The sequence below is a fragment of the Anabrus simplex genome, chromosome 5, assembly GCF_040414725.1.
Source record: "Anabrus simplex isolate iqAnaSimp1 chromosome 5, ASM4041472v1, whole genome shotgun sequence".
NCBI lineage: Eukaryota > Metazoa > Arthropoda > Insecta > Orthoptera > Tettigoniidae > Anabrus > Anabrus simplex.
In genome coordinates this window covers 255,431,942-255,457,053 of record NC_090269.1, presented here as the reverse complement: position 1 = coordinate 255,457,053, position 25,112 = coordinate 255,431,942, and the positions used below count along the sequence as shown (strand labels likewise).

The following is a 25,112-nucleotide window of genomic DNA, read 5'->3' as shown; positions in this document are numbered from 1 at the left end:
CACAAATTTAGTATTTTAATATTATCGTATACAATTATGTTATTGAGGCCAGAACCTTACGTACTGTACATAAAGTCATGGGACGTTTTGGGATTGCCTATTACTTTTTTCACGTTTTTGTGCTAAAATGTTATAAAAACTGCATTCATTTTCTTTCGCACATTACATTTAAAAACTGGGTATCATTTCGCAGTCGTACCAACTTGTGCAGCGAGCATGCTTTCCAGCTGAGTCAAGGTCGCGAATAACCATAATTTCAGAAGTGTTAATGATATTTTTTTCTCTTTCCAATTTGATTGTGTTTAGTGAGAGACAGAATTGAATATAATGCATTCGGGAACTTGAGGACATTCAGAACCATATTCTCGAGTTCAACATAACCTTTAAAAGTCGATGTAGTCCTAATTTATAGTACACGAACCTTTTCTTGATCCCTGAGCTCCATAGTGCTGAGTAGGAACTTGGGATCAAGAAAAGGTTTGCGTACTATACGTGGTACAAGATTTCCATAAACTGACTACAAACAGTATACCGGTGACTAAATTACAATGGAAGATTAAGAAAAAGGGGGATTTTGCCATCATGTTGGGCGCTTTTGTATCTAATGTGCTTTATTTTATTAGGTTAGAGAATTAAAAACTACTTGTGGTCGATTGTTGTTTGGGTTGGCGTTACAGGTAGTGTGACCAACCGTCCGGCATTTGCCGGACATGCCCTCCTTTTTTCATGCTTGTCCTCTGTCTGGCAGGCATTTATTATTTGCCATTAAATGTCTGGCCTTTTGCACACTGTATTCTTATTCATTCTGTTCCCTATTGTTTTCTCTGTTGCAAAGCTATTTTTGTTGCATCACTCTATCTCAGTCCATATTCTGGATACCCCTATCAGACTACGTCATTTACTCACTTAATAATAAATCACATCTTAAGTTAGAGCTGTCTGAAGGGCCTGACACCAAAGTGGTGACACCGCCCGATGTGATACGTGCTCGGTCGGGGCTGGGGAATTCTCGGTGGGGATTTACCAGTCAAGTAATGCTGGCTGCGGTATTATGTACTGACATTGAAATATTTAGTGAGCTGCTTAAAGTTTGTCAGTTTTATTTCGCTATTCCAGGTTGCAATGCAACTGTTGAAAGAGTGTTTTCCATGATTAATACACAGTGGTCAGAAGAAAGAAACTGTCTGCTGACCGAGTCAGTTAAGGGTATTATAATAATGAAGTACAAATAATAGTGAAGTACAACTTTAAAAACATGTATTGTGGAGACTTTTACAATTATTTATTACAAGAAAATAATTCATCTTTGATGTTGAAAGTGGGTGCAGTCGATAAATATCAGCATAAAATAGCTACAACTTCAGCATCTTCATCAATGTAACAGTTATAAGGTATATAATACTAAATTTTGTATGTAAATATTAAAATTCCATTTGTCCTCCATTTTTAGAACATCTTTATGGAAAGTCCTCTTTTTATTAAAATTTAGAGTTGGTCACCCTACTTATAGGTGTTAGAGTTTTTGAAGAGTTTGGCTGATCAAAGTTGCTGAACTGAAAGAAGTTTTCAGAAGAAACTGACGAAGTTTTCCTGGTAAAAGTGAATGTAAAGTTTCGAGATTTTTAAGTTGCGTACTGGTAATTAATGTTTGAAGCCCGCCCCGTGGTCTAACTTGTCTGCCTCTCACCCGGAGGGTCCGGGTTCGATTCCCAGCCAGGTCAGGTATTTTTACCTGGACATGAGGGCTGGTTCCAGGTTCACTCATTCCATGATTACCTTTAATCGAAGAGCTATTTAATGGTGAGATGGTGAGATGGCGACCCCGGTCTAGAGAGCTAGGAATAATGGCCGAGAGGATTCATCACACTGACCATGCGTCACCTCGTAATCTGCAGGCCTTCGGACCGAGCAGCAGTCGCTTGGTAGGCGGAAGGCCATTGGGGCTGTAGTTTGGTTTGGTTTAGGGGTGTTTGTAAGATTATAAGTATACATATTTCATTTTTGTGATTTTTAGCCAAATAGTTAATGGTTTATTCATTCATTTCTGGATTTTCTGCTTTCCCGTGTTGTACGTTTTTTTTCCGAGGTCCCTCCAAAAACAGAGAATGAAGGTTTCACTGTATCTCCTAATCTCCTTTCCTTTGTTCTCTGGTACTACCAGAGTCTCTCTCCATTTTTCAGGTGATACACCATTATTTAGACAAAAATTGAATATTGTGATCAGCTGTTACTTGTATCCAAGTATAAGTTTTTCACCTGCAGGTCATGTTTAGTCCACTTTGTAAAGAAATAAAATCAAATAATTAAATATAAATTGCAAGTAAAGTACAATAGCCCATCCCATTTTCTTTAAAAATACCCCCCCCCCCCATAAGGCATTAACTCCTGCAGCTTTTCTTGCTCCTAAGGCTCTAATTTCCTCTTAAATTTCACTGATATTCACCTTCAACAGTCCAAAATAATAGTAATTTTCTGTTTATTCATCTGAATGTTTCACTCCCACCTGAATCCCACCTATAGCACTATGCTCTTTATAGAAAAGCCCAACCTTTTCACTATCATCAGTTATGAACTCACCTGCCTCCCCTTTGAGATATGGAATTTTATTTTTTTTCCCCTTCTGTGTTCTAATATAGCTATACATATTTCTCTGTCTGTCTTTATAACTTTGTGCCCCAACCCTGTAACTAGCATACTAAAAGTAAAAAATCCTTTGCCTCCTTTTTAACCTTATGTAGTTTTTTGTAACAATTTCACTTTCCCCTTATTGCCTTCTCCTTTACTAATTCCTTAATCCTACATTGCCTTTTTAGTCCCTTGATATCCCTATTGTAGTATGAAGTATGGTATTACTGACTGTTTTAATTAGCACATACATTTTTCGCCTTCCAGAATTAAGTTTTTAAGCCATCCCCACATCCCCTCCATCCACTTATTACAATTTTTTTCGAAGTAAGAACCTATTTTCCTTTTCTTTTCATTATTTAGTAAAAAAATGCCTAAGCAGTGCGAGTGTAGGAACTGTGGGTGTGGCCAGACATTAATGAGTATGAGGGAGGAGTTGGAGAGCTTGAGGGAGATAATTAGGCTACTCTCAGAGGACAGGAAGGAAAGTAGGCCTCCAAACAATGTACAGGATACAGTAGGTGAAATAGAGGGATTGGAAGGAAATGGGGGAATTGTGGAAGACAGGTGGTCTAATGTTTTAAGGGGAAGGAGATTGCTGGCTAAAGGCTCCATTCAGGATCAAAATTCAGGACAGGTGTTGGTGAGAAATCGGTACGAGTCACTGCAGGTAGAACAACCAAGGGAAGATGAGGAACAGGGAACTGTTGCCAAGAAGTTTGGAAGTAGGAGAAAGGGAAGAGGTAGGAAAGGGAAATGTGGAGTAGTGGATAGGAAAAGACAGGTGGAACAGGGTCATGGGATGGAGAAAAGGGAGGAGGAAGTAGCTTCTGCAGCTGTCAGGAAAGATAGGACTGACCAGGAGGGGAGGGGATCAAATGAGGTGGGTAGGGTTGAGGCTCTGGTCATGGGGGATTCTATCGTTAGACATGTCGGGAAAGTGTGTGGAGGAAAGGGTACCAGAGTAGAGTGTTATCCAGGAATTAGGTTAACACAGATGTTGAAGAAAGTAGAAGAGAAGGAAGAGGGAAAGGTGAAACTGGTAGTGTTTCACGTTGGTACTAACAACGTAAGACAAGCAGGTATAAGTACCAACATAGTTGGGGATGTGTGGGATCTGGTAAATGCAGCACGGATAAAGTTTAAGGAAGTGGAGATTGTTATCAGTGGAATACTGTGTAGGTGGGATACTGACTGGAAGGTGATTGGGGATTTAAATGAGATTATGGAGTGGGTATGTGGGAAACTGGGAGTGAAATTTCTAGATCCTAATGGGTGGGTACGAGATAGGGATCTGCGCTCAGATGGCCTTCACTTAAACCGCAGTGGTACATATAAGTTAGGAAATTTGTTTAGAAGGGTTATGGGGAGGTACATTCAGGGAAAGAGCGTGCGCTAGGCAGCGGTGTTAAGGGAACGGAACTGGAAATCAAGTAGGGATGACATAAAACTGTTAGGGCTCAACTGTAGAAGTATTGTAAAGAAAGGAATATAATTAAGTAATTTAATAGATATATACTTACCAGATATTGTAATGGGAGTTGAATCATGGCTGAGAAATGATATAATGGATGTAGAAATTTTCTCACGGAACTGGAGGGTGTATCGTAGAGATAGGATAGGAAAGGTAGGATGGGGAGTATTCATTCTCGTGAAAGAAGAATTTGTAAGCTATGAAAAAGTTAAAGATGACAAGCACGAAATTCTAGGGGTAAGGCTCATTTCTAAAGATAATAGGCAACTAGATGTCTTTGGAGTGTACAGACCAGGAAAGGGTAGCGCAGATGGTGATTCAGAATTATTTGATAAGATAATCAGCTATGTGGGAAACGATAAGGAAAGGAACGAGATCGTAGCGGGTGATCTCAATTTATCAAATGTCAATTGGGAAGGTAATGCGAACGACAGGAAGCATGACCAACAAATGGCAAATAAGTTAATATGGGAAGGACACCTGATTCAGAAAGTGATGGAACCAACTAGAGGGAAGAAAGAGTATTCTGGATGTGGTGCTGGTAAAACCAGATGAGCTCTATAGAGAAACCGAAGTAATAGATGGTATTAGTGATCACGAAGCTGTTTTTGTGGTAATTAAAAATAAATGTGAAAGAAAGGAAGAGATTAAAATTAGGACTGTTAGGCAGTACCATATGGCTGATAAAACAGGCATGAGGGAGTTTTTAATAAGCAACTATGATTGGTGGAAAACGGAAGGCATTTGATCATGAAGCTGTTTTTGTGGTAATTAAAAATAAATGTGAAAGAAAGGAAGAGATTAAAATTAGGACTGTTAGGCAGTACCATATGGCTGATAAAACAGGCATGAGGGAGTTTTTAATAAGCAACTATGATCGGTAGAAAACGGAAGGCATTTGATAGGGTAGATCATGGGAAACTACTGGCCAAAATGAGTGCAACTGGACTTGACAAAAGAGTGACTGAATGGGTGGCTCTGTTTCTAGAAAATAGAACTCAGAGAATTAGAGTAGGTGAAGCTTTATCTGTCCCTGTAAAAATTAAAAGGGGTATTCCTCAAGGCAGTATTATTGGACCTTTATGTTTTCTTATATATATCAATTATATGTGTAAAGAAGTGGAATCAGAGATAAGGCTTTTCGCAGATGATGTTATTCTGTACAGAGTAATAAATAAGTTACAAGATTGTGAGCAACTGCAAAATGACCTCGATAATGTTGTGAGATGGACAGTAGGCAATGGTACGATGATAAATGGGGATAAAAGTCAGGTTGTGAGTTTCATAAATAGGAAAAGTCCTCTCAGTTTTAATTACTGCGTTGATAGGGTGAAAGTTCCCTTTGGGGATCATTGTAAATACCTAGGGATTAATATAAGGAAAGATCTTCATTGGGGTAATCACATAAATATGATTGTAAATAAAGGGTACAGATCTCTGCACATGGTTATGAGAGTATTGAGGGTTTGTAGTAAGGATGTAAAGGAGAGAGCATATTTGTCTCTGGTGAGACCTCAACTTGAGTATGGTTCCAGTGTATGGGACCCTTACCAGGATTACTTGATTCAAGAATTGGAAAAAATCCAAAGAAAAGCAGCTCGATTTGTTCTGGGCGATTTCCGACAAAAGAGTAGTGTTACAAAAATGTTGCAAAGTTTGGGCTGGAAAGACTTGGTAGAAAGGAGACGAGCTGCTCGAATAAGTGTTATGTTCCGAGCTGTCAGTGGAGAGATGGCGTGGGAGGACATCAGTAGACAAATAAGTTTGGATGGTGTCTTTAAAAGTAGGAAAGATCACAATATGAAGATAAAGTTGGAATTCAAGAGGACAAATTGGGGCAAATATTTGTTTATAGGAAGGGGAGTTAGGGATTGGAATAACTTACCAAGGGAGATGTTCAATAAATTTCCAATTTCTTTGAAATCATTTAGGAAAAGGCTAGGAAAACAACAGATAGGGAATCTGCCACCTGGGCGACTGCCCCAAATGCAGATCAGTAGTGATTGATTGATTGATTGATCGCTTCTGTGCTTGCCTTATCATACTTAACTATTTTCCTTTCTCTTTTCTGTCCTCTTGCTTCGATGTTAATAATTTAAAAAAATACAGCTGTGCTATGATCACTCATTCCTTCTATTACCTCTGTTTTAATAAAAATTTCCTCAAGTTTACCTTTACCAGTTGGGGATATCCACCTTCCCAGATCAATTTGTCCTAAAAGGTTTTTTTTTTTTTTTTTTTTTTTTTGCTAGTCGCTTTACGTCGCACCGACACAGATAGGTCATATGGCGACGATGGGACAGGAAAGGCCTAGGAATGGGAAGGAAGCAGCCATGGCCTTAATTAAGGTACAGCCCCAGCATTTGCCTGGTGTGAAAATGGGAAACCATGGAAAACCATCTTCATGGCTGCCGACAGTGGGGTTCGAGCCCACTATCTCCCGGATGAGAGCTCACAGCTGCACGTTCCTAACCGCATGGCCAACTCGCCCGATGTACTAAAAGTTAGGTCACTGCCAATAATAACACTTCTACCACATTTCTACATATCATACTGTATTAAATCATTCACTGAATTTTCATCCCCTCCTTTCCCTGCTCTGTATATGCCAAAAATATCCACTTTTCTTGTGATGTCGATGTGAAGTCTGACTGGGAGTAAACCGTGGCTGTAGTTGTTGATATTGAATGATATGAATGCTTGCTGTACTAGAATTTTGTAGCAGTTGTTAATAGTTTCATTGTGGCATAAAAGGAATTAATTACACATCGAAAGGTTACTTTGTGATATGGAAAAATATATAGAAGAGACTCCTCCTGATAAAAGCAGGAAGAAAATCACCAGACCAAAAGAATAGAAATGTGCAAAAGAGGAAAAATTGGGTTAGTATTTTCATTTCTTCAAAAGTTAACAATGCTCCACTTAACTTTTATTACTGTAATGGATTAGTGGCAACACAAGTTTGTGTTACTGTTTAATTGCATTGTTTTGGTGTAGGGATGGACCGAAAAAATTACCAGTATTTCCAAGCTGTGGTCATAGAGGAAAGAAGAACTGCAGTCTCCTGAGAATGATGGACATAAAGCAATTCCATAGAGCATTTTATGCTGTACTGACAAAGCAGAGTCAAGATGTGTTCATAATGAAGTACTCATCAAATTCTCCAGCTAGACACCGACCAGATGGTGGGGAATATGGCAGGAAATAGAATCCAGGATTGCAGAAAAACATTTTTAGGAGTACTTGGCATTAATAAACATCAGGCTGAAGGTGTTTTCAAACGTTTTAAGAAAGAAGGATGCCTTGTATCCGTTGAAACTCGTGGAGGTTACAGAAAGACTACCGTTTACAATAGCAAAATTCTGTCAGTGAAAAGTTTTATTAAACAGTTTAAAGGAAGTGAATTGCATTACTGTAGGTCAAGAAGTGCCCGTATTTATTTCGACTCTAATCCGAACATAGCTAGAACGTGGAAAATGTATCGAGAATCAGTCTCTGATTTAAAAGTTAAACAATCACTGTTCCAGAAAGTTTTTGTTACCAATTTTAATGTCAGTTTTAAAGCACCATCCACAAATGTTTATTCTACTTGCCTACAACTAACTGAGAAAATAAAACGTGATAAATATGAGGCAGTATTGAAGAAACTACAGACTGATCTGACATTGCACACAATGCAGGCTAAAGGATTTTTCAAGCTTCTAAAACAGGAAAGCCCTGGGGTGTACATCATATCATTCAACATGCAGATGAATTGATTCACAATTAAGTATTTATTTTCCACCTAGTCGATACAATGCAGACGAATTTACGCATACCAAAGTTGTCTGATCAAATTGCATACGATTTCCGACAGTTATACTGCTACAATTTGACTGTTGTTTCTGGACATTCTACTGGGAAACAGGGTTAGAGAATGTTGCGATCTACTCTTGAGCGGAGCACGAAATAAGAAAGTCATCTAATGAAGTGGCTTCCACACTGCAGAGTAAAGTACATTCAGGTTCTTTCAGTAATGTACACACTGTATGTCTTGTCGTGGATGGCTGCCCGAAACAAAATAAAAACACTGCAGTTTTGACAATGTGCCTTTCATGGTTATCCCATACCTCGCCCAACATTCAGAAGATGGAAATTATTTTCCCTGTCACTGACCATTCTTACATGCCAAGTGATAGAGTTTTTGGAACAACTGAAAGAGACTTAAAGAATGTGGAGAAAATTGTTCAACTAGAAGACTACCACAAAGTTTTTACAAAACATGGAATGGTAAAGCTCCTGAAAACCCATTGGAATAATTTTGATTGGAAAGCTGAAGCTAAAACATGTGTGAAAGATCTTGGAGCACTTCATTTAAAAATTTCACAAATTAAAAGACTTGTGCTTACAAGGAAGTCAAACTCAGCCTCAAACTCAGTCAGTGTTAGTGGGGAACTCAACTATAATTCTGAGATCGCGCAATCTTTGTCAGTTACAAAAAATGTAATCAAATGAAAGATGTAAATCATACAGAACTAATTTCTGGCATCAGAGTAAAGCCATTGATGATACAAGATGTGAGAAATTAGCTTCAGAAACACTATGGAGAGTAATGGAACAAAAATGAGAAAATGAAATGGTTTCAAAAGATTACTGATGAAAATGATACCAAGTCAGAGGTACCTGCAGATGCTGATTGTTGTGAATGTCTCATTCAGAATACCGAGGATGATTTCCAAGTTGTTGAAATGATTGTGTAGTTTCAAAAACTGAACACTATTGTAGAATATATGAGAGATCCACTTTATCGTATTTGTCTCGTTAATAAAATATCACATTTTCTTCATTAAAATTGACAGTTTTACATTTTTGTTGAATGCACCTGTCATAAATTACATAAGTTACAAAGGTGGCCAATTCCATTGTTTACTTACAAACGTGGCCAACTCCATGTTTCAACAGTGATTTTCTTCTTAATTATGGAATATCATATGAAAATATTGATGTAAATATGATTCTGATGATGCTGAGAATCTGTATTTAAAAAATTAACTCAGAAGGCAAGTAGGAAATGTATTAAAGAGTTTTTTGCCTCTCCTGAAAAATTTTAAGAAACGAAGGCGGCCATGTTTGTAACTGGACTACTCATATTTAGCTCTTATGCAGCATGGGTTAACATTAACTAATTGTAATAGAATTTGGCACATTATCAAAACATGCCAAAAATTGAAATCAACTGACATTTTTATGTAACCCCCATATAAGGACTACCCTAATATACAACTACCAGTTATTGTTGCATGATTTGAAACTTTACAAATTTCACCTCTCACAGAACAAGTATTTGAAGCTTATTCTGTTGGAACTAGAAGAGTTTGCCCTTTATTATTGTATTAAGATATCTTAAATTCATGGCACATGTAAAATCATTGAAGGAATACTGCAGTACTTTTGTTTCTCTACATACTTACATGTTTTCATTTCTGCAGCAACTTCACCCAAAAAGCTTAATTAAAATAAAGTGGCCATGGTGATGTGGATCTTTTTCATTCCACTGAGCATTATGAATGAAAACAGCACTAATTAGTTGATCAATATCCATGTTATATCCCAGGTATAAGAGCAGCAAAATCAAACTATTTTGAACGCTCTGCTTTGCTCTCTCCTAGTGATAAAAGTAACTCTCTGTTCTCTGCTGCACTATGTAAGCACTCAATTGCAATCTTGATTTAGAATTCACTGCTTTGCTTATTGCTCTGCTTGCTGCTTTGCTCCCCGCTCCACTATGTCTTCAGTATAAAAGTACAAAGCCAAAATCACTGAAAAAACATCAATATCTTAGGAAAATAGTGTATGACTTTTAGTGTCAGGAGTGTCTGAGGACAAGTTCGGCTTGCCAGGTGCAGGTCTCTTCAATTGATGCCTGTAGGCGACCTGTGCGTCGTGATGGGGATGAAATGATGATGAAGACGACACATACACACAGGCCCCGCGCCAGCGGAATTAACCAATTATGGTTAAAATTCCCGACCCTGACGGGAATCGAATCAGGGACCCCTGTGATCAAAGGCCAGCATGCTAACCGTTTAGCCATGGAGCCAGACAATATCTTAGAAGAGACCAATACAAAGAGCATTGAGGCAATGATTATCAGTTATCAACTTTGATGGGCTGGCCATGTCATTCACATGTCTACCAAATGCCTTTCAAAGCAACTGATGTGTTCTCAGTCGAAGGGTGGACACAGCAATCAAAGATGAGAGCAAAAATGATACAAAGACAATCTAACGACTAATATGAAGAAGGGCCAGACTGACACAGGCAACAGGAAGGATGCAGCATCTGATCAGCCATACTGTCCATGAAGGTTCTCAACATTCTGTACAACAGTGATAAAGGCACAAGTCCAATAAAAGTGATCACAGAAAATAATAAAATCACAGAAAAAAAGACCCAATGGTTCTACAACAAAAAGAAGTTTTGGCAAATTCGAGTTGCTAGTATTGCAGTATAGCTCGCAGTTCTAGCTTTGGTAAGAACCCCTAATCTGTGACTTTGGTTCATTTGGAAGACATTGTTATATTTTCAATTGAGAGAATACTTTTGATAAAGATGAGTAGGTAGGTATGTATCATAAACCATCCTGTGCAGTTCTGAGAGAGCTCAATGACAACAGAATGGGAGACATGAAGATGATTAACATATAGATTGCAGCAGTAAAAGAAGTTTTCGCAAATTTGAGTTGCTAGTATTGCAGTATAGCTTGCGGTTCTAGCTTTGGTCCCTTCAGCCACCTAAGAACCCCTAATCAGTGACTTTGGTCCACTTGGAAGACATTGTTATATTTGCTATTGAGAGAAATACATAATATGTAATATAATATGTTACTGTAATAGCTCTCAATAAGCTTAATAAGAAATAAATATGAACTATATTAAAGTTCATGGCATTACAGTGTCAAAACAACCAATACATGAAATCACTACTGTTACTTCTTGTCATTTACCTGGCTTTGGATCACCCAGATTCATGGTTTGGAAGTCCCAACATGCAGCATCTAGGAAAAGTCCATGTACCAATACACCATCTGCAGGTGGTTTCAGGCCTCCATATAGCTTTTTGTCCTGCACATTTAAAAACAATATTATCAGTTTGTAGTGTCATTATAAGAAAAGGAAATCAGAGCTCTCTCTCTCCCTCTCATAAGATTTAGAAAGGAATGATTAAAAGTTAACTATTCTAATAAAGGTATGCTTCAATAGAGAATTATCTTCCCAAAATTAAAAATATTTATCTGCCTACACTCCTCCATGAAGCGAATAACAATGATAAAAATAATTTTGTGTGGCTATTGTAGACTGATTGCTAGCAGGATAACATTCAGCCAGAGAGGTGGAAAAATGAATGATGAGACAGGTGATATTATATAGAAAAAGGCCGGGCTGAGTGGCTCAGACGGTTGAGGTGCTGGCCTTCTGACCCCAACTTGGCCGGTTCGATCCTGGATCAGTCCGGTGGTATTTGAAGGTGCTCAAGTACGAGCCCCATGTCGGTAGATTTACTGGCACATAAAAGAACTCCTGGGGGAGTAAATTCTGGCACCTCAGTGTCTCCAAAAACCATAAAAGTAGTTAGTGGGACGTAAAGTGATTATTATTATTCTTATTCTTATTCTTATTATTATTATTATTATTATTATTATAATTCGCTGGGGCCATCAAGGACCACGTTAAGTCTTGTTGCATTTGACACTGAACTTGGCCTTCTTTAGAGCCCAAATTTCCCTCATTCTTTGTGAGTGGGCCTGCTTACGCTCCTCTGTCCAAGGGGCACCGTGTCTTCTCTTCGGTTGCTCGTCTCGGTTTAGCCCATTCGTCAATATTTTCTTGCGGAAGAGATCTCTGTTAAGGGCATCTTTAGCTGAGATATGTAGCATTTGCAGGTCTTCTTTGGTATTTCTAAACCAGGGAATTGTGGTTTTGGGGTTTGAATAAAAAAAGTGAAAGATTTCTTTAGTTAACTTTCTTCCGTCCATTCTTTTTAGATGACCGTAAAATTGTGCCCGTCTTTTTCTGATTGTGTCGGTAATTTTCTCTATTTTGCTGTAGACTTCCTTGTTGGATCTCTTTTGATGGATTCCATTTCTGTACTTTGATCCCAAGATTCCTCTCACAATTTTGCGTTCTCTTTTCTCCAGTTCTTCAAGCAGTCCTTTGTTGGCATTTAGAGACAGGGTTTTGGCTGCATATAGAACTAATGGCTTCAGAACTGTTTCATAGTGACGTATCTTGGTGTTTTGGGAAAGGCATTTTTTGTTGTAGATTGTGCTGGATGTTTGGTAGGCTATTTCCAGTTTGCGTACTCGCTCCTGAAGTGCTTCTTTGTCCAGTCCATTATTATTATTATTATTATTATTATTATTATTATTATTATTATTATTATTATAGAAAAAGAAGAATGTCATAAAAAATCCATAAAGTGTTGAATGCCTGCTCTATTTTAGCATCTGATATTATATTGTAATTATTAATCTGATAGCACTATATAGAGAACTTCAGACCTGTTCTCTGGTCACTAGTTCCAAACATTTTCGGACCACAGAAGAATCATTGTGTGGCTAAGGAATACCAGAAAGGACTGGTACTCATCTTTTATCTCCTTTATTACTCACAGTTTGTAGAGAAATTATGATGATGAATTTGCGACTTCCATGTAAATTTAACAGTAAGAATTCTGAAATACCTGTACTTGCCATCTAATGGTAAGACAATTTTGTAAGTGTAGATCAGGATCAGGGTGCACAACTGAAAGAAGTGTACAACTGATATCTAGAACACAGAAAATAAAAGAATTCAACGTATGGCTCATATGTCTTGAGCTGCAATTCAGCAATCTTTCTCCAATCCTGGTAATCCAATGCTGATGTTGCTGGACCCACAGGAAAGGTACTCTCTTGTTCTTAATTCATAACAATGGTGCCCAATATAACTGTCAGCTGCTCTATCCTATTTATAACATAATGTGACTACTGGTCCAGTCCAATATCCTTTGTGCTTGCCAAGATTAAATTCTGATAAAATTTACAAGACATTGGCTTCTCTATTTCCTTGAACAATTTCCCATCTCTTCTGATCAACAAGTAATTTCCTTCAAATGGAATTCTGATAATAATTTCCAATTTCCTGTGGCTATTGGAAGCCTGGTGCAGCCCTTGTAAGGCGGATCCTCCAACGAGGATGGGCGGCATCTGGCGTGTATGGCAAACTGCATATAATTATAATAGAGGATAATATGAGTGTTGGAGAGGAAGAAACAAGTGTCAAATCAAGTCATATGTAAACAAGAGGAACAAGAGAAGGATCACAAAATAGGATAAATATAAAGGCAGGTCAGTGTGAGAAGACGGAGCAACAGAAAAAGGAGCAATGACAAACATGAAAAAATAAAAGGACAAGGACAATCTCCACATCTTCAAACACTGCTGTCAAAAAACAGATAGGCTCTTTCCTCAACAATCCCAGTTCTGCTACATTCATCTCTTCTCAGCCCCTGATGAGCTTGTTTCTGCTTCCCAGCTTCCTCAGGAGGGCAGGCATCAACACTCATTGAGGAGCCATCTTGACAGATCTACAGTCTTGGTGTGGGGAAATGTAGGATAAGAAAAAAACCCAGAAAAGTACAGAAAAAGGGAAGAAACAAAGCAAAGGAAAGTACAGATGGTGAAAGAACACAGGAACACAGGACAAACACAAAAGGGGAAAAGAATCCCAACGGGATAATATGAGTATTGGAGAGGAACAAACAAGTGTAAAATCAAGTCACATGTAGATAGAGGAACAAGTAAAGGATCACAAAATAGGATGAACATTAAAGCAGGTCAGTGTGTAAAGAGGGAGCAACAAGAGACAAGGAATGACCCTATATATTCATATACTGCTGTCAACAAATAATAATAATAATAATAATAATAATAATAATAATAATAATATTTTTTTTTTTACGAGGGAAGTGTGGGAAATCTTTCATTAGACACTTGTGAGGGTCCGCACTTCACAAGCGTGTGAGATTCCTACTCACTAAAACCCACACACCCTTTTCCCACGACGTATATCTCCGCCCCGGAACCGCTCTCGCATTACTTCAGGGCGGTGTCGTGCTAATTTGTTAGGTTTCTTCTTCCTTATTTCTCCTTACTGCTGTTCATGAGCATTCATATCTCTCTTTTTCTGACGCAGGATGCCTTCTACATATACTGCTATCTGATCCCAAGATTCTTGGTTTCGTAGCATCGCCTGCACAATAGTTTCTGGCGTCAACTCTCCTTGCTCAGTATATAAACATCTTCTCTGAGTTGACCAATGATAACAAACGAAAAATGTATGAAATACATCGTCTATATCATTGCAATAAATACACGCCGAGTCGTTCGCTCTACCTACTCTATGTAGAAATTTACGGAAGTATCCGTGACCCGTCAATAGTTGCGTAATGTAAAAGTTAACCTCGCCATGAACTCGGGCAACCCAATCAGCTAGGCGTGGTATCAGCCGCTTAGTCCATTTTCCTCGAGGATCTTCCTCCCATCTTTGCTGCCACCGCTCCATTCGTTGCCTATAAGCTAGCTCCTTAGCGCGCTTCTTTCCGAGCTCTCCGTGAGTTCGCCAGACTTCCTGTCTCTCTAAGGCAAGTAAATCAATTGGTGCTACCGCTGCTATCGTAAGGACCGCAGGTTTGGATACTGTGCGATACGCGCTTGTAATACGCAAAGCTGATCTCCGCTGTACCGCAGCTATCCTTCGCCGGTATTTTTCAAACTTCAGAGATTCAGCCCAGACTTCGGCACCATATAGAAGTGTCGAGTGAACTATCGACATCAGAAGTCGTCGTTTGCTAGACTTCGGACCTTTAACGTTGCTCATTAATCTACTCAGCGCATCCGTTGTTTTCACCGCCTTATCTGTCACCCGTTTGATATGATCCCAAAAAGTAAGTTTGGTATCAAGTGTCACTCCGAGATACTTTATACTTCTGGATGTTTCAATTTCTGTTTGTCCAATATACATTGGAATGACGGTCGTGATCCTTTTTCTTGTCAAGAGAACAATCTCTGTTTTATGATCTGCAAGCTGTAATCTGTGATTCGCCATCCAATCTTTCACCCGTCGCATTACTTGATTTAGCTTAAACTGAGCCAACTCCAAATTTCGAGCAACTATCAAAACAGCTATATCATCAGCATAGCCCACTAGCATTGTGTCTTCTGGCATCTCTAACCTCAACAATCCATCATATACTATGTTCCACAGATTTGGGCCAAGGATAGACCCTTGTGCTGCACCAGCTGTGAGCTGTTTCACTCTCTGCCCATCTTCTGTGTGATATACTAGATTACGATCTTTCAAATAATTTCTCATTATGCGCATGAGATACTCCGGTAGTTTGAAAGTATTCTGAAGTGCTTCCAATATGTCATTCCAACTGATCGAGTTGAAAGCGTTCTTAACATCAAGGGTCACAAGGAGTGTCACTTTACGAGAGTGACGATTACCCATTTGTGCCCTTTTAGCTGTATTCAACACTTCCCATACTGCATCGATTGTCGAATGCCCTCCTCGAAAACCATGTTGACGATCAGAGAGGTCCCCAGCTAGTTGAACTGCTGAAAGTATTCTTGGCTGCAAAAGTTTCTCTAATCCTTTACCAGCAGTATCCAGCATACATAAAGGCCTATAGCCCCCAGATTTTCCTTTGCTTATTAAAACTAGCCGAGCTGTTTTCCAGCGAACACTGAACACCCCCGATAGCAGGCAGCTATTGTACATTTTCAGCAGTAGTTGTGGACAGAAATCTGCTATCAGCTTTAATATCTCTGCTGGAATACTATCTGGTCCTGGGGCCTTTTTATTTCTAAGGGACCTAATCGCTCTCATCAATTCTTCTCGTGTAAAAAGTGGCACATCATCTATGAATTCATCATCATCATCATCAGCAGACCTCTCAGGATGATCTGGGAATAATGTATCCACAATATCCTTCATTGCATTTGAGTCCATGATCGGGTTCGAGAAATTTCCAAGTTTCTTCATAACGATCTTGTATCCTGAACCCCATGGATCGTCATCCACTTCTTTAGCCATTTTCCACCATTTGTCGACTTTACTCTTTTTGATAGCATTTCTCAATTCTTTCTTCGCCGACTTATACTCAGCTGTAAGTGAGGTGTCTTCTTGGCTGACTCGTGCTCTCTGTGCCTTCCGTCTAAGTTGCAGACAACGTCTTCTCTGATCAGCAATATCTTTGGTCCACCAGTACGCTGAACGCTTCTTGTTTCGTGATGTTTTACGAGTCATGGAAAGATCACATGCTCTCCGAATAAGCTCCATAGTGAGCTCAACACATTTCTCAGCGGCTTCTTTCCTTTTATAACAACATATTTGTTCTGTTATACTATCCATTTCATTTCTTAGGATAGCAAGAAATTTTTCTTTGTCCATACTTTCTATATTCCACCGCGTTGGTTCATACGATCTAATATTAATCTGTGAAGTTTCAGGAAGAATACAAAAAGTAATGTACTGGTGATCACTTCCCGTGTATTCTTCAATCACCCGCCAGTCATTGATATTCGACACGATGTCCTCAGATACAAAAGTCACGTCCGGTATGGTTCCTCTACAGCCCGGTCGTCGAAAAGTTGGCACATTTCCAATATTAGTGACCGTCAAACCCAGCCTAGCGGCCATCTCCATAGTTCGGCGCCCTCTAGAGTCATACTGTGGCATACCCCATTCTAGTGCTTGGGCATTGAAATCACCAGCCACGATTAAACCGTTGTCAAAACCTTGTAATACGTCCTCTAGGCCGTCCAGCTTAGCCTGAAATTCAAATACTGACTCATTTGGTGTAAAGTAACAGCTCACTAAAGTATATCTACCAGTGCGGACCCAAACAAAACCGTCTCCGCATCCTTGGTTTGATACTGGGCATCTACCCAAATCTGGTATCCAAATTGCAGCTGTGCCACAATTATCTACGAACCATCCTGGGTGGTCTCTGTCTTGATAAGGTTCACTGAGAAGAAATACGTCTACTCCTATCTCAAAGGTCATCTGCGTCAAAAGATCATTGGCAGTTCTACTCCTATGCATATTTGCTTGAATAACCTTCATCATTTACTGCTAGTTTTAGCCTTTTCGAGAGCTTCACGAAACGCTGTGCAGGCTTTTGAGCCAAGTACATGACTTCGATTAGCTTCGTCAACGTTAATGTCTGTGCAAATTATGCATCTCGGATTTGCTTTGCAACCTATCGCCCTATGCCCGGCTTCTCCGCACTTAAAACAAAGTTTGCTTCTATCTACACCTTTGCAGTTTCGTGCATGGTGTCCATACGAAAGACATCGAAAGCAGCGAGATACCACGATCCTTTTTCGGATTCTACAATCCAACCATCCTATTTTAATTTTACCCATATCTAAAAGTTTCTGGGCCTCCTTATCTTCTATCTCAATGATAGCAAGTTTTTGCCCTCTGCTGTTCGGATTATTAATTGACACTTTCAGTTCTCCTTCGAAATTCTGAAGATCCTGTCTTACAGCTTCCTCTACATCTAAAGCAGTGGTGATACTGTCCATGTCCCGAATTTCCAGGGTAGTGCGGGGAGTTAAAGTCTTCACATCGCCATCCGTTCCAAGGACATTCCTTAAAGATTTATTAAAATTGTCCCTGTTCTCGTTTTGCGTGTCTTTACTAAAAGCGAGAAGAATCGCCCCGGTCTGAGTTTTGCGAATAGATCGAATACTCACGCCGCTGTCTTCCGGTTTTATTTTACTCCGAATACCCTTCAAAACATCTGCAAAAGTCTTGCCATTTGTTGGTTTGATAAGGACAGCATCAGAACGATCCCTTGATTTTAAATGGGTCCGTTTATCTTGTTTTTTCCCACCATCAATGACCTCCATTCTGCCAGAATCTACCTTATCTGTTAAAGGTTGGATATCTTTATCCTCCTTCATTTCCTTCTTCTTGTTTTTTTTCTTATAGGAAATCTCGACCCATTTCTCCTTATCTTTCTCCTCCCCGTTCGTCACTAACGGTGTCGTAGGCAATTCATTTATCTCTACGGTTGTTTGTTCCCGTTTTAGATTTTCACTAGCTCTCTTCCAGGATGTCCTGCATGCTGCTCCAGCATCGAGAGCTTCCTCCAATTTTCGCAATCCATTCTGGATTTCCAACTTAAGGTTCTTAAGCGGAATAGCTAGAATGCTTTTCACCAATGCCCTAGCAATCTCAAGATGTTCCTCCTCTTTACGCTGTTCCTCCATTATTATTTCCTCATTCCTCCCATTAAGTACTTGCGTCATATCCTGTGTCCCAATACTGGCACATTCAAGTACGTTTGCACTCCTATTCTGATGACACGAAAGAGAGAGCTCTACCGAATCTTTCTGAACTTCTGCCTCCGTCATCGTGCAAGAAAGGAATCTAACTGGCCGTGACTGAGCCGCGGCGGCGAAGGATCCTTTCTTGATATCGTATATTCCTTGAAAGCAACTTATAACCTAAATCCTGAATGATGAAACACTTATCTACAATTAATTTGTCTACAAGTCAACGAAATAATTTGATGAAGTTGTAAAACAATACTACAGGTGCTAGAGGAATATTCTAGTTCAACTTCTAATGGCGCATGTAATTAATTACTTACGAATTCAACATAAGAAGTACACACACATATTCACCCATCTTTCCATCACGCAACAATCCCCAATAATAATAATAATAATAATAATAATAATAATAATAATAATAATAATAATAATAATAATAATAATAATAATAATAATAATTTTATGTGGCTATTGTAGCCTGGTTTCTAGTGTGATAACATTCAGCCAATGTGGTGACTGATAGGGGCAAAAATCTTGTAAATTATATCAGAATTTAACTTTAGAAAGCACAAAGGATATTGGACTCAACCAACAGTCACATGATATAAAAAGGATAGAGCAGCTGACAGTCATATTGGTCATCATTGTTATAAGAGATGGATGTAGAGGAACTGGGATTGATAAGGTGAGAGCCTATGTGTTTGTTGATGTCAGTGTAGGAAGATATAGACTTTGCTCTTGTCCTTTTGTGTTTTCATGTTTATCCTTGTCTCCTATTTCTATTGCTCCCTCTTCACACACTGACCCGCCTTTATATTATTTGTCCTATTTTGTAATCCTTTTCCTTGTTCCTCCAATCTATCTACATATGACTTGGAATGGAAGATGATGTCGTGTGTGGTGTGAGATTTGCAGGATTATTAGGGACAGCACAAACAGTCAGCCAAGCAAATTTACCATTTAAGATTAAAGTCTCCAAGCCAGATGGAAATCGAACTCGGGGACCCTCTGAACCAAATGTCACTATGCTAATCATTGAGCAGAGGAGCTGGACGGAATGCTGATGACTTCATGTTTGCTGCTCATTGTACTGTTCTTCATACACAACTGAAATTATGTGATAAGCTTAAGAACTGCTGTTACAGAGTATCTCACATTCCTTAACCTATTACTATATTACAAGAAGGATATTATCCTCATTTTTCCATATTGAAAGTCAGTTAAAGGAGAACAATAAAACTTTGATTTCCACCTATTCAATACTTTAAAAACCATTATAAAATTAGGATCTCCTCCTTATTTTTGTAGCCTGGCATGATTTATCGTTGCCTGAAAGATGCATAAAATGTGAACGTCGAAGTAATAATAACAATAATAAAGATAATCATCACCATAATCCCGATACCAGCAATACGGTATTAACGGTATCACGCAAGTTATCAAAACACAAAGGAAGCAAGGATAAGGTTGGCTACATACATAAAATAAAATCGCAAATGAAATAAAAGATGCGGATAGGATACTTAAAGCTTAAAGGTCTAAATGACAACTACAGACAGGAATAGTATGGAAAGCGGACTTGGACCCTATGAGGCTGTAAGATCGTAGGATGTTGTAAGGAAAAGAACGTACTCGCCCATACCCTTCGTATAAGATATAATTAGAAAAACAAAGAAAAGAACAGAAACCTATAGAAAATAATTTGTGAAAAAGGAACAGAAATACAACTGCAACTTGAATCTTGAACAATAAACCAGATAGGATATAACAAACAATCTTTTGGATAGTCCATCAAAGGATGACTACAAACTTTTCTTGTAATTTCTTTATACAGAACTACTGGAGGCAACCTGACGGAAAATTAACACATTGCAACTTTAAGGATAAAAGAAATTTTAAAACAAGAAAACCTCCAAACAAAGGTGGCCTCGTGTAACACAGAGGCATAAATGAAATAGCCCAAACTAAGATCCGAGGTGATTTCCTGGCAGGATGAGAACATTTACATTTCGTAAAATTTAAGAAGAAAGGCCGAAACACATGAAAGTTAAACTTAGAAAGAGGAAAACAAAATCACATGTTACGAAATTTTAAGATAATTAAACGTGCTTACCTTAGGGTAGGTTGGCCCCATAGGCCCGGACTGCGCGCACCGCGCATCCGACCCCTTCGAAGATTGAAAACGAAAGATGACAAGAAAAGGTAGCACACGCGTACCTCACATCATACCGGAAATCGTTCGATATCAAACCGCCAATCGGAAAACACCTCCATGTTAAACCTATTACAACACTTCTAATTACAACCAATTACAAAACCCCTAACCTTATATGGGCATCAAGCAAATGACAAGCCATGAAGAAATTGCTGACGCAACAACTGAACCATCAATTTCTTACATGTGTCATTTTTAAACTGGACCAAAATTTTAAAACATAAAATCAGCAAGACCAAATCATACAATCTTCAAGTTTTCTAGTTATCACTGGAATAATTGAACAATCAAATAAATATCTTAAATATCTTGAGGCATTTTTAAAAAGTTCTTTAACAGTCTTATCCAATAATCTTTTGGCCTAGGAAAAAAAATAACATAACTTTCTTGGGATACACAAAACATAATAACACATTTTTCCTTCAAATGTCCAAATTCAATACAAAACATAAATCCATCATTAGATGGAGCAATAAAACTCAAACATATTTTGACTCGTTTGAGCCATCTTCAGTGAAATACGGGGGGAGGGCAAATTATTCCACATAATACAAGCTAAAAACGTGCCAAAAACATAATGAAGGAACAAATGAAAAACAAGAAACAGACAGAAATAAAAACATATACAATATATACATCACTAGACAGAACAATAAATAACTTGCTGAGACACATTCAGTGAAAAAAGAGTTAATATAAAACATAATTGAATCCAAAAAAATGTGCTAAACCTAAGAAGAAAATAAAATAAAGATAACAGATGGAAACTAAACAATAAGTGCTAAGAGTGAGGTTGCGGACCTCTTAGACTAAAATTTTTTTAGTTTGATAACAATTCAAAAACAGGACAACATACCAGGTGAAATATATGTGATAAGTGATGGAAAAACGCCGATGAATTTAAAATTTTAGAATAGCAGCATTCTCAAATTCTTCTTAATTTAGCAGTCCCGTTCTCGAAGATTATTTCCAATCTTGGCTAGGTGTGTTTGCCTTATTTTAACCCTTGTCTAGTCACGGGAAAATTATTACGTAACCTCCGGGGTTAAAAAGTGTGCATCATTTTGGTCCTTTGAGAAGTTGTTTTGGCATATTTGTTTGCAGTATTCTTAGATATAATTAAAAGAAACCCTTTTAAGTATTTGTAGGTTATTTTTACACAGTTTGTTTGATCTAAAAGCAGAATACTGTACACCTCAACTTTGTCGAATGATCTTATGATATTAAATTTGTGAGACTCGCCATTACCTACGATGATCACATCATATGAAATATGAAATAATATTTTTCTAAAATAAGTTTAGAAGAACAAAACAACAAGGTCACCGACCTCCAAAATAAAAAAATTATGTACTAAAATATAAGGTCATTTACTTAATCGCACACGGACGAAAAGTCCAGGCGATGTCACTTGTCACAACAATGATCCCACACTCGCACACAAGATGCACGATCTAGCCAAAATACTGACAGGACAAGTCCAAATGAACAAGGAGAAAGTTATAGGGATGGGGAGACCCACAGTTCAACTGGGAAGTTCAGTACCATGCAAAATGTAATTGGCCCGGAGGAAATCTCCGTGAGCGACTAATTAAAGGTTAAATGGTCGGGAGGGTAGCGACAAAATTGAGAAACTATGTTAGAGAAGTTAACTTAACCGTTAACTTCGAGAAGGCCAGGCCGGTTCAAGAGGACAACCACCCTTTTAAGTACTGTAAGTTTTAACGTTTTCTTCACACCCATTTTACACTTTTTACTTATCAGCCCAAGTTTCTCACACAACCTTGTATTTTCCATTAAAGACTGGGACTTCATTGACGGTTTCCATTATGATCACTTACAGTTTACCATGCACCTGTTACTTCTCTAACATAGCTTCTCAATTTTGCCACTGCCCTCCCCACCATTTAAAATAAGGCAAACACACCTAGCCACCATTGGAAATAATCTTCAAGAATGGAACCGCTAAATTGAGAAGAAATTGAGAATGCTGCTATTCTGACATTTTAAATTCATCAGCGTTTTTCCATCACTTATCACATACATTTCACCTGGCACGTTGTCTCCTCTCAAACTTGATTTCTCAAGAGTTTTCGCTCCCCTCCTAGTCATTCGTGGGATGGTGTTGCTACAAAGACAAGACTGTCAGCCTGAATTTTCAACGGAGTGATTTTTGTCCTGTTTTTGAATTGTTATCAAACTAAAAATATTTAGTAAGAGGTCCGCAACCTCACTTTTAGCACTTATTGTTTTGTTTCTATCTGTTATCTTTTATTTTATTTTCTTAGGTTTAGCACATTTTTTGGATTCAATTATGTTTTATATTAACCCTTTTTTCACTGAATTTGTCTCAGTGATTTATTTATTGCTCCATCTAGTGATGTAAATATTGTATATTGTTATTGTTTTTATTTCCATCTGTCCCTTTTGTTATTCATTTGTTCCTTCATTATGTTTTTTAGCACATTTTAAGCTTGAATTATGTAAATTACTTTAAGCCCCCCTTATGTCACTGAAGATGGCTCAAACGAGCCGAAACATGTTTGAGTTTTATTGCTCCATCTAATGATTGATTTATGTTTTGTATTGAATTAGGAGGATACATTTATTTTTTTCTGTTGTAAAGTTTCATTTGTCAGTCATTAATCATTGCCCCAGAGGACTTTTTTTTTTTTTTTTTTTTTTTGCTAGTTGTTTTACGTCGCACCGACATAGATAGGTCTTACGGCGACGATGGGACAGGGAAGGGCTAGGAGTGGGAAGGAAGCGGCCGTGGCCTTAATTAAGGTACAGCCCCAGCATTTGCCTGGTGTGAAAAATGGGAAACCACGGAAAACCATTTTCAGGGCTGCCGACAGTGGGGTTCGAACCTACTATCTCCCGAATACTGGATACTGGCCGCACTTAAGCGACTGCAGCTATCGAGCTCGGTGCCCCAGAGGAGAGGGACTGCTTTGGCAGATGGCACAGTTCCTATCCTCATGCTACGTGGGGGTTCATTCATTCCATTCCTGATGCGGTGGATTGACTGGATTGACTGGCTATGGATTTTCACATTCTTTTCCATAGTTCCATGTAAGTAAAACTGACTTCAGTAGTTTTTTTGTCTGAAGAATATTGTTAGGTGCTATTATAAAAAAATCTTGAAGAGACACCTGACCAGTATAAATTAAAAGGCTATACCACATATCTGTTTATCTTTGTTCCATAGGAGCAGCAAACTTTGTGACAGAAGACACCTGTTATTTCATCCAGTTGATTCTCCTTTATATCACATTCTCAGTACATGAATCTCTTCGTTATCTTTATCTCCAACTAGCTGTTACCTGCGGCTTCGGTCACATGGATTTCATAATTTCCTCGGTACTGCACAAAGACTTATCTAAAAATCCCTGAATTACAATAACTCACAGAAAAATTGAGTGTCCCTTTGTAAACCACGTATTTGGTATTGTCTTTTGGGGCTAAGATGACCATGCGACTTAGAACTGTACATGTCAGAATAGTCCTTTCTCAAGTTGAAAAAAAAAAAAAAAAATTTCTTTATTTTTAAAGGAGATTCCAAATACCAATTTTCACATATGTAACTTATTCACTTTTTGAGATATAAATATCCCCATTAAAAGATTCAACCCCTTTTTCAGTCCCTTTCCACCCCCATCCCCCTAGTGGATTTTCCAAAAAAATAGTATACACGTGTTTCTTTTTTAAAGAGATTCCAAATACCAATTTTTACATCTGTAACATGTTAAGTTTTTGTGATATACTCAAAACATTCACACCTTTTTCACTTCTTTTCATTCACCTTTAAGTGGATTTCCTGAAAACAAAAAAATGTGTGTTTCTTTATTTTTCATGTCTGTAACATCTTCAGTTCTTGAGATAAAAGTATCCTCATAAAAATGATTCAACCCCTTTTTCAAAAACAAAAAGGTATGTGTTTCTTTATATTCAAAGGAGACTCGAAATACCAATTTTGATGCCTTTAAAGTGTTAAGTTTTTGAGATATAGATATACTTATTTTAAAAATGTTCCCCCTCCCCCCACTTTTACACTTTTATCCCCCTTAGCAAAGGAATATACAAAATCCTCTCTTAGCGAGCACCTATATTATAATATAAATGTATAACCAAAATTTCATTTCTTAATGTTCAGTAGTTTTGGTTCAGTGATGATGAATCAGTCAGTCAGTCAGTCAGGACATATTATATATATATATTTCTATTGCCCATTCCTCTTCTTCCTCTCCTCTGCTATCACATTTGCCTTACTTTTCTCCATACCATTTCTATTTCTCTAATCTTTCAACTTCTCATTTACTGCATCAGGCTGTTTCTTGACTCTTCTCACATCATTTTCTCAAATCACAATTTCATCAACCATTCTTGTACTTTCATAAGTTCCTTGTGTTACCCTTCATGGCATGATC

The 25,112-nt window shown here is 38.2% G+C and overlaps 1 protein-coding gene across 1 annotated transcript in view; it reads right to left on the bottom strand.

Moving 5' to 3' along the window:
* Dhc16F (Dynein heavy chain at 16F) overlaps positions 1–25,112 on the bottom strand; it is a 1,052,459-nt gene that overhangs the window by 33,465 nt on the left and 993,882 nt on the right. The window contains exon 65 of the mRNA XM_068227815.1: positions 11,085–11,193. Within this exon, the coding sequence (XP_068083916.1) occupies positions 11,085–11,193 (109 nt within the window). The remainder of the gene's footprint in view (positions 1–11,084; positions 11,194–25,112) is intronic.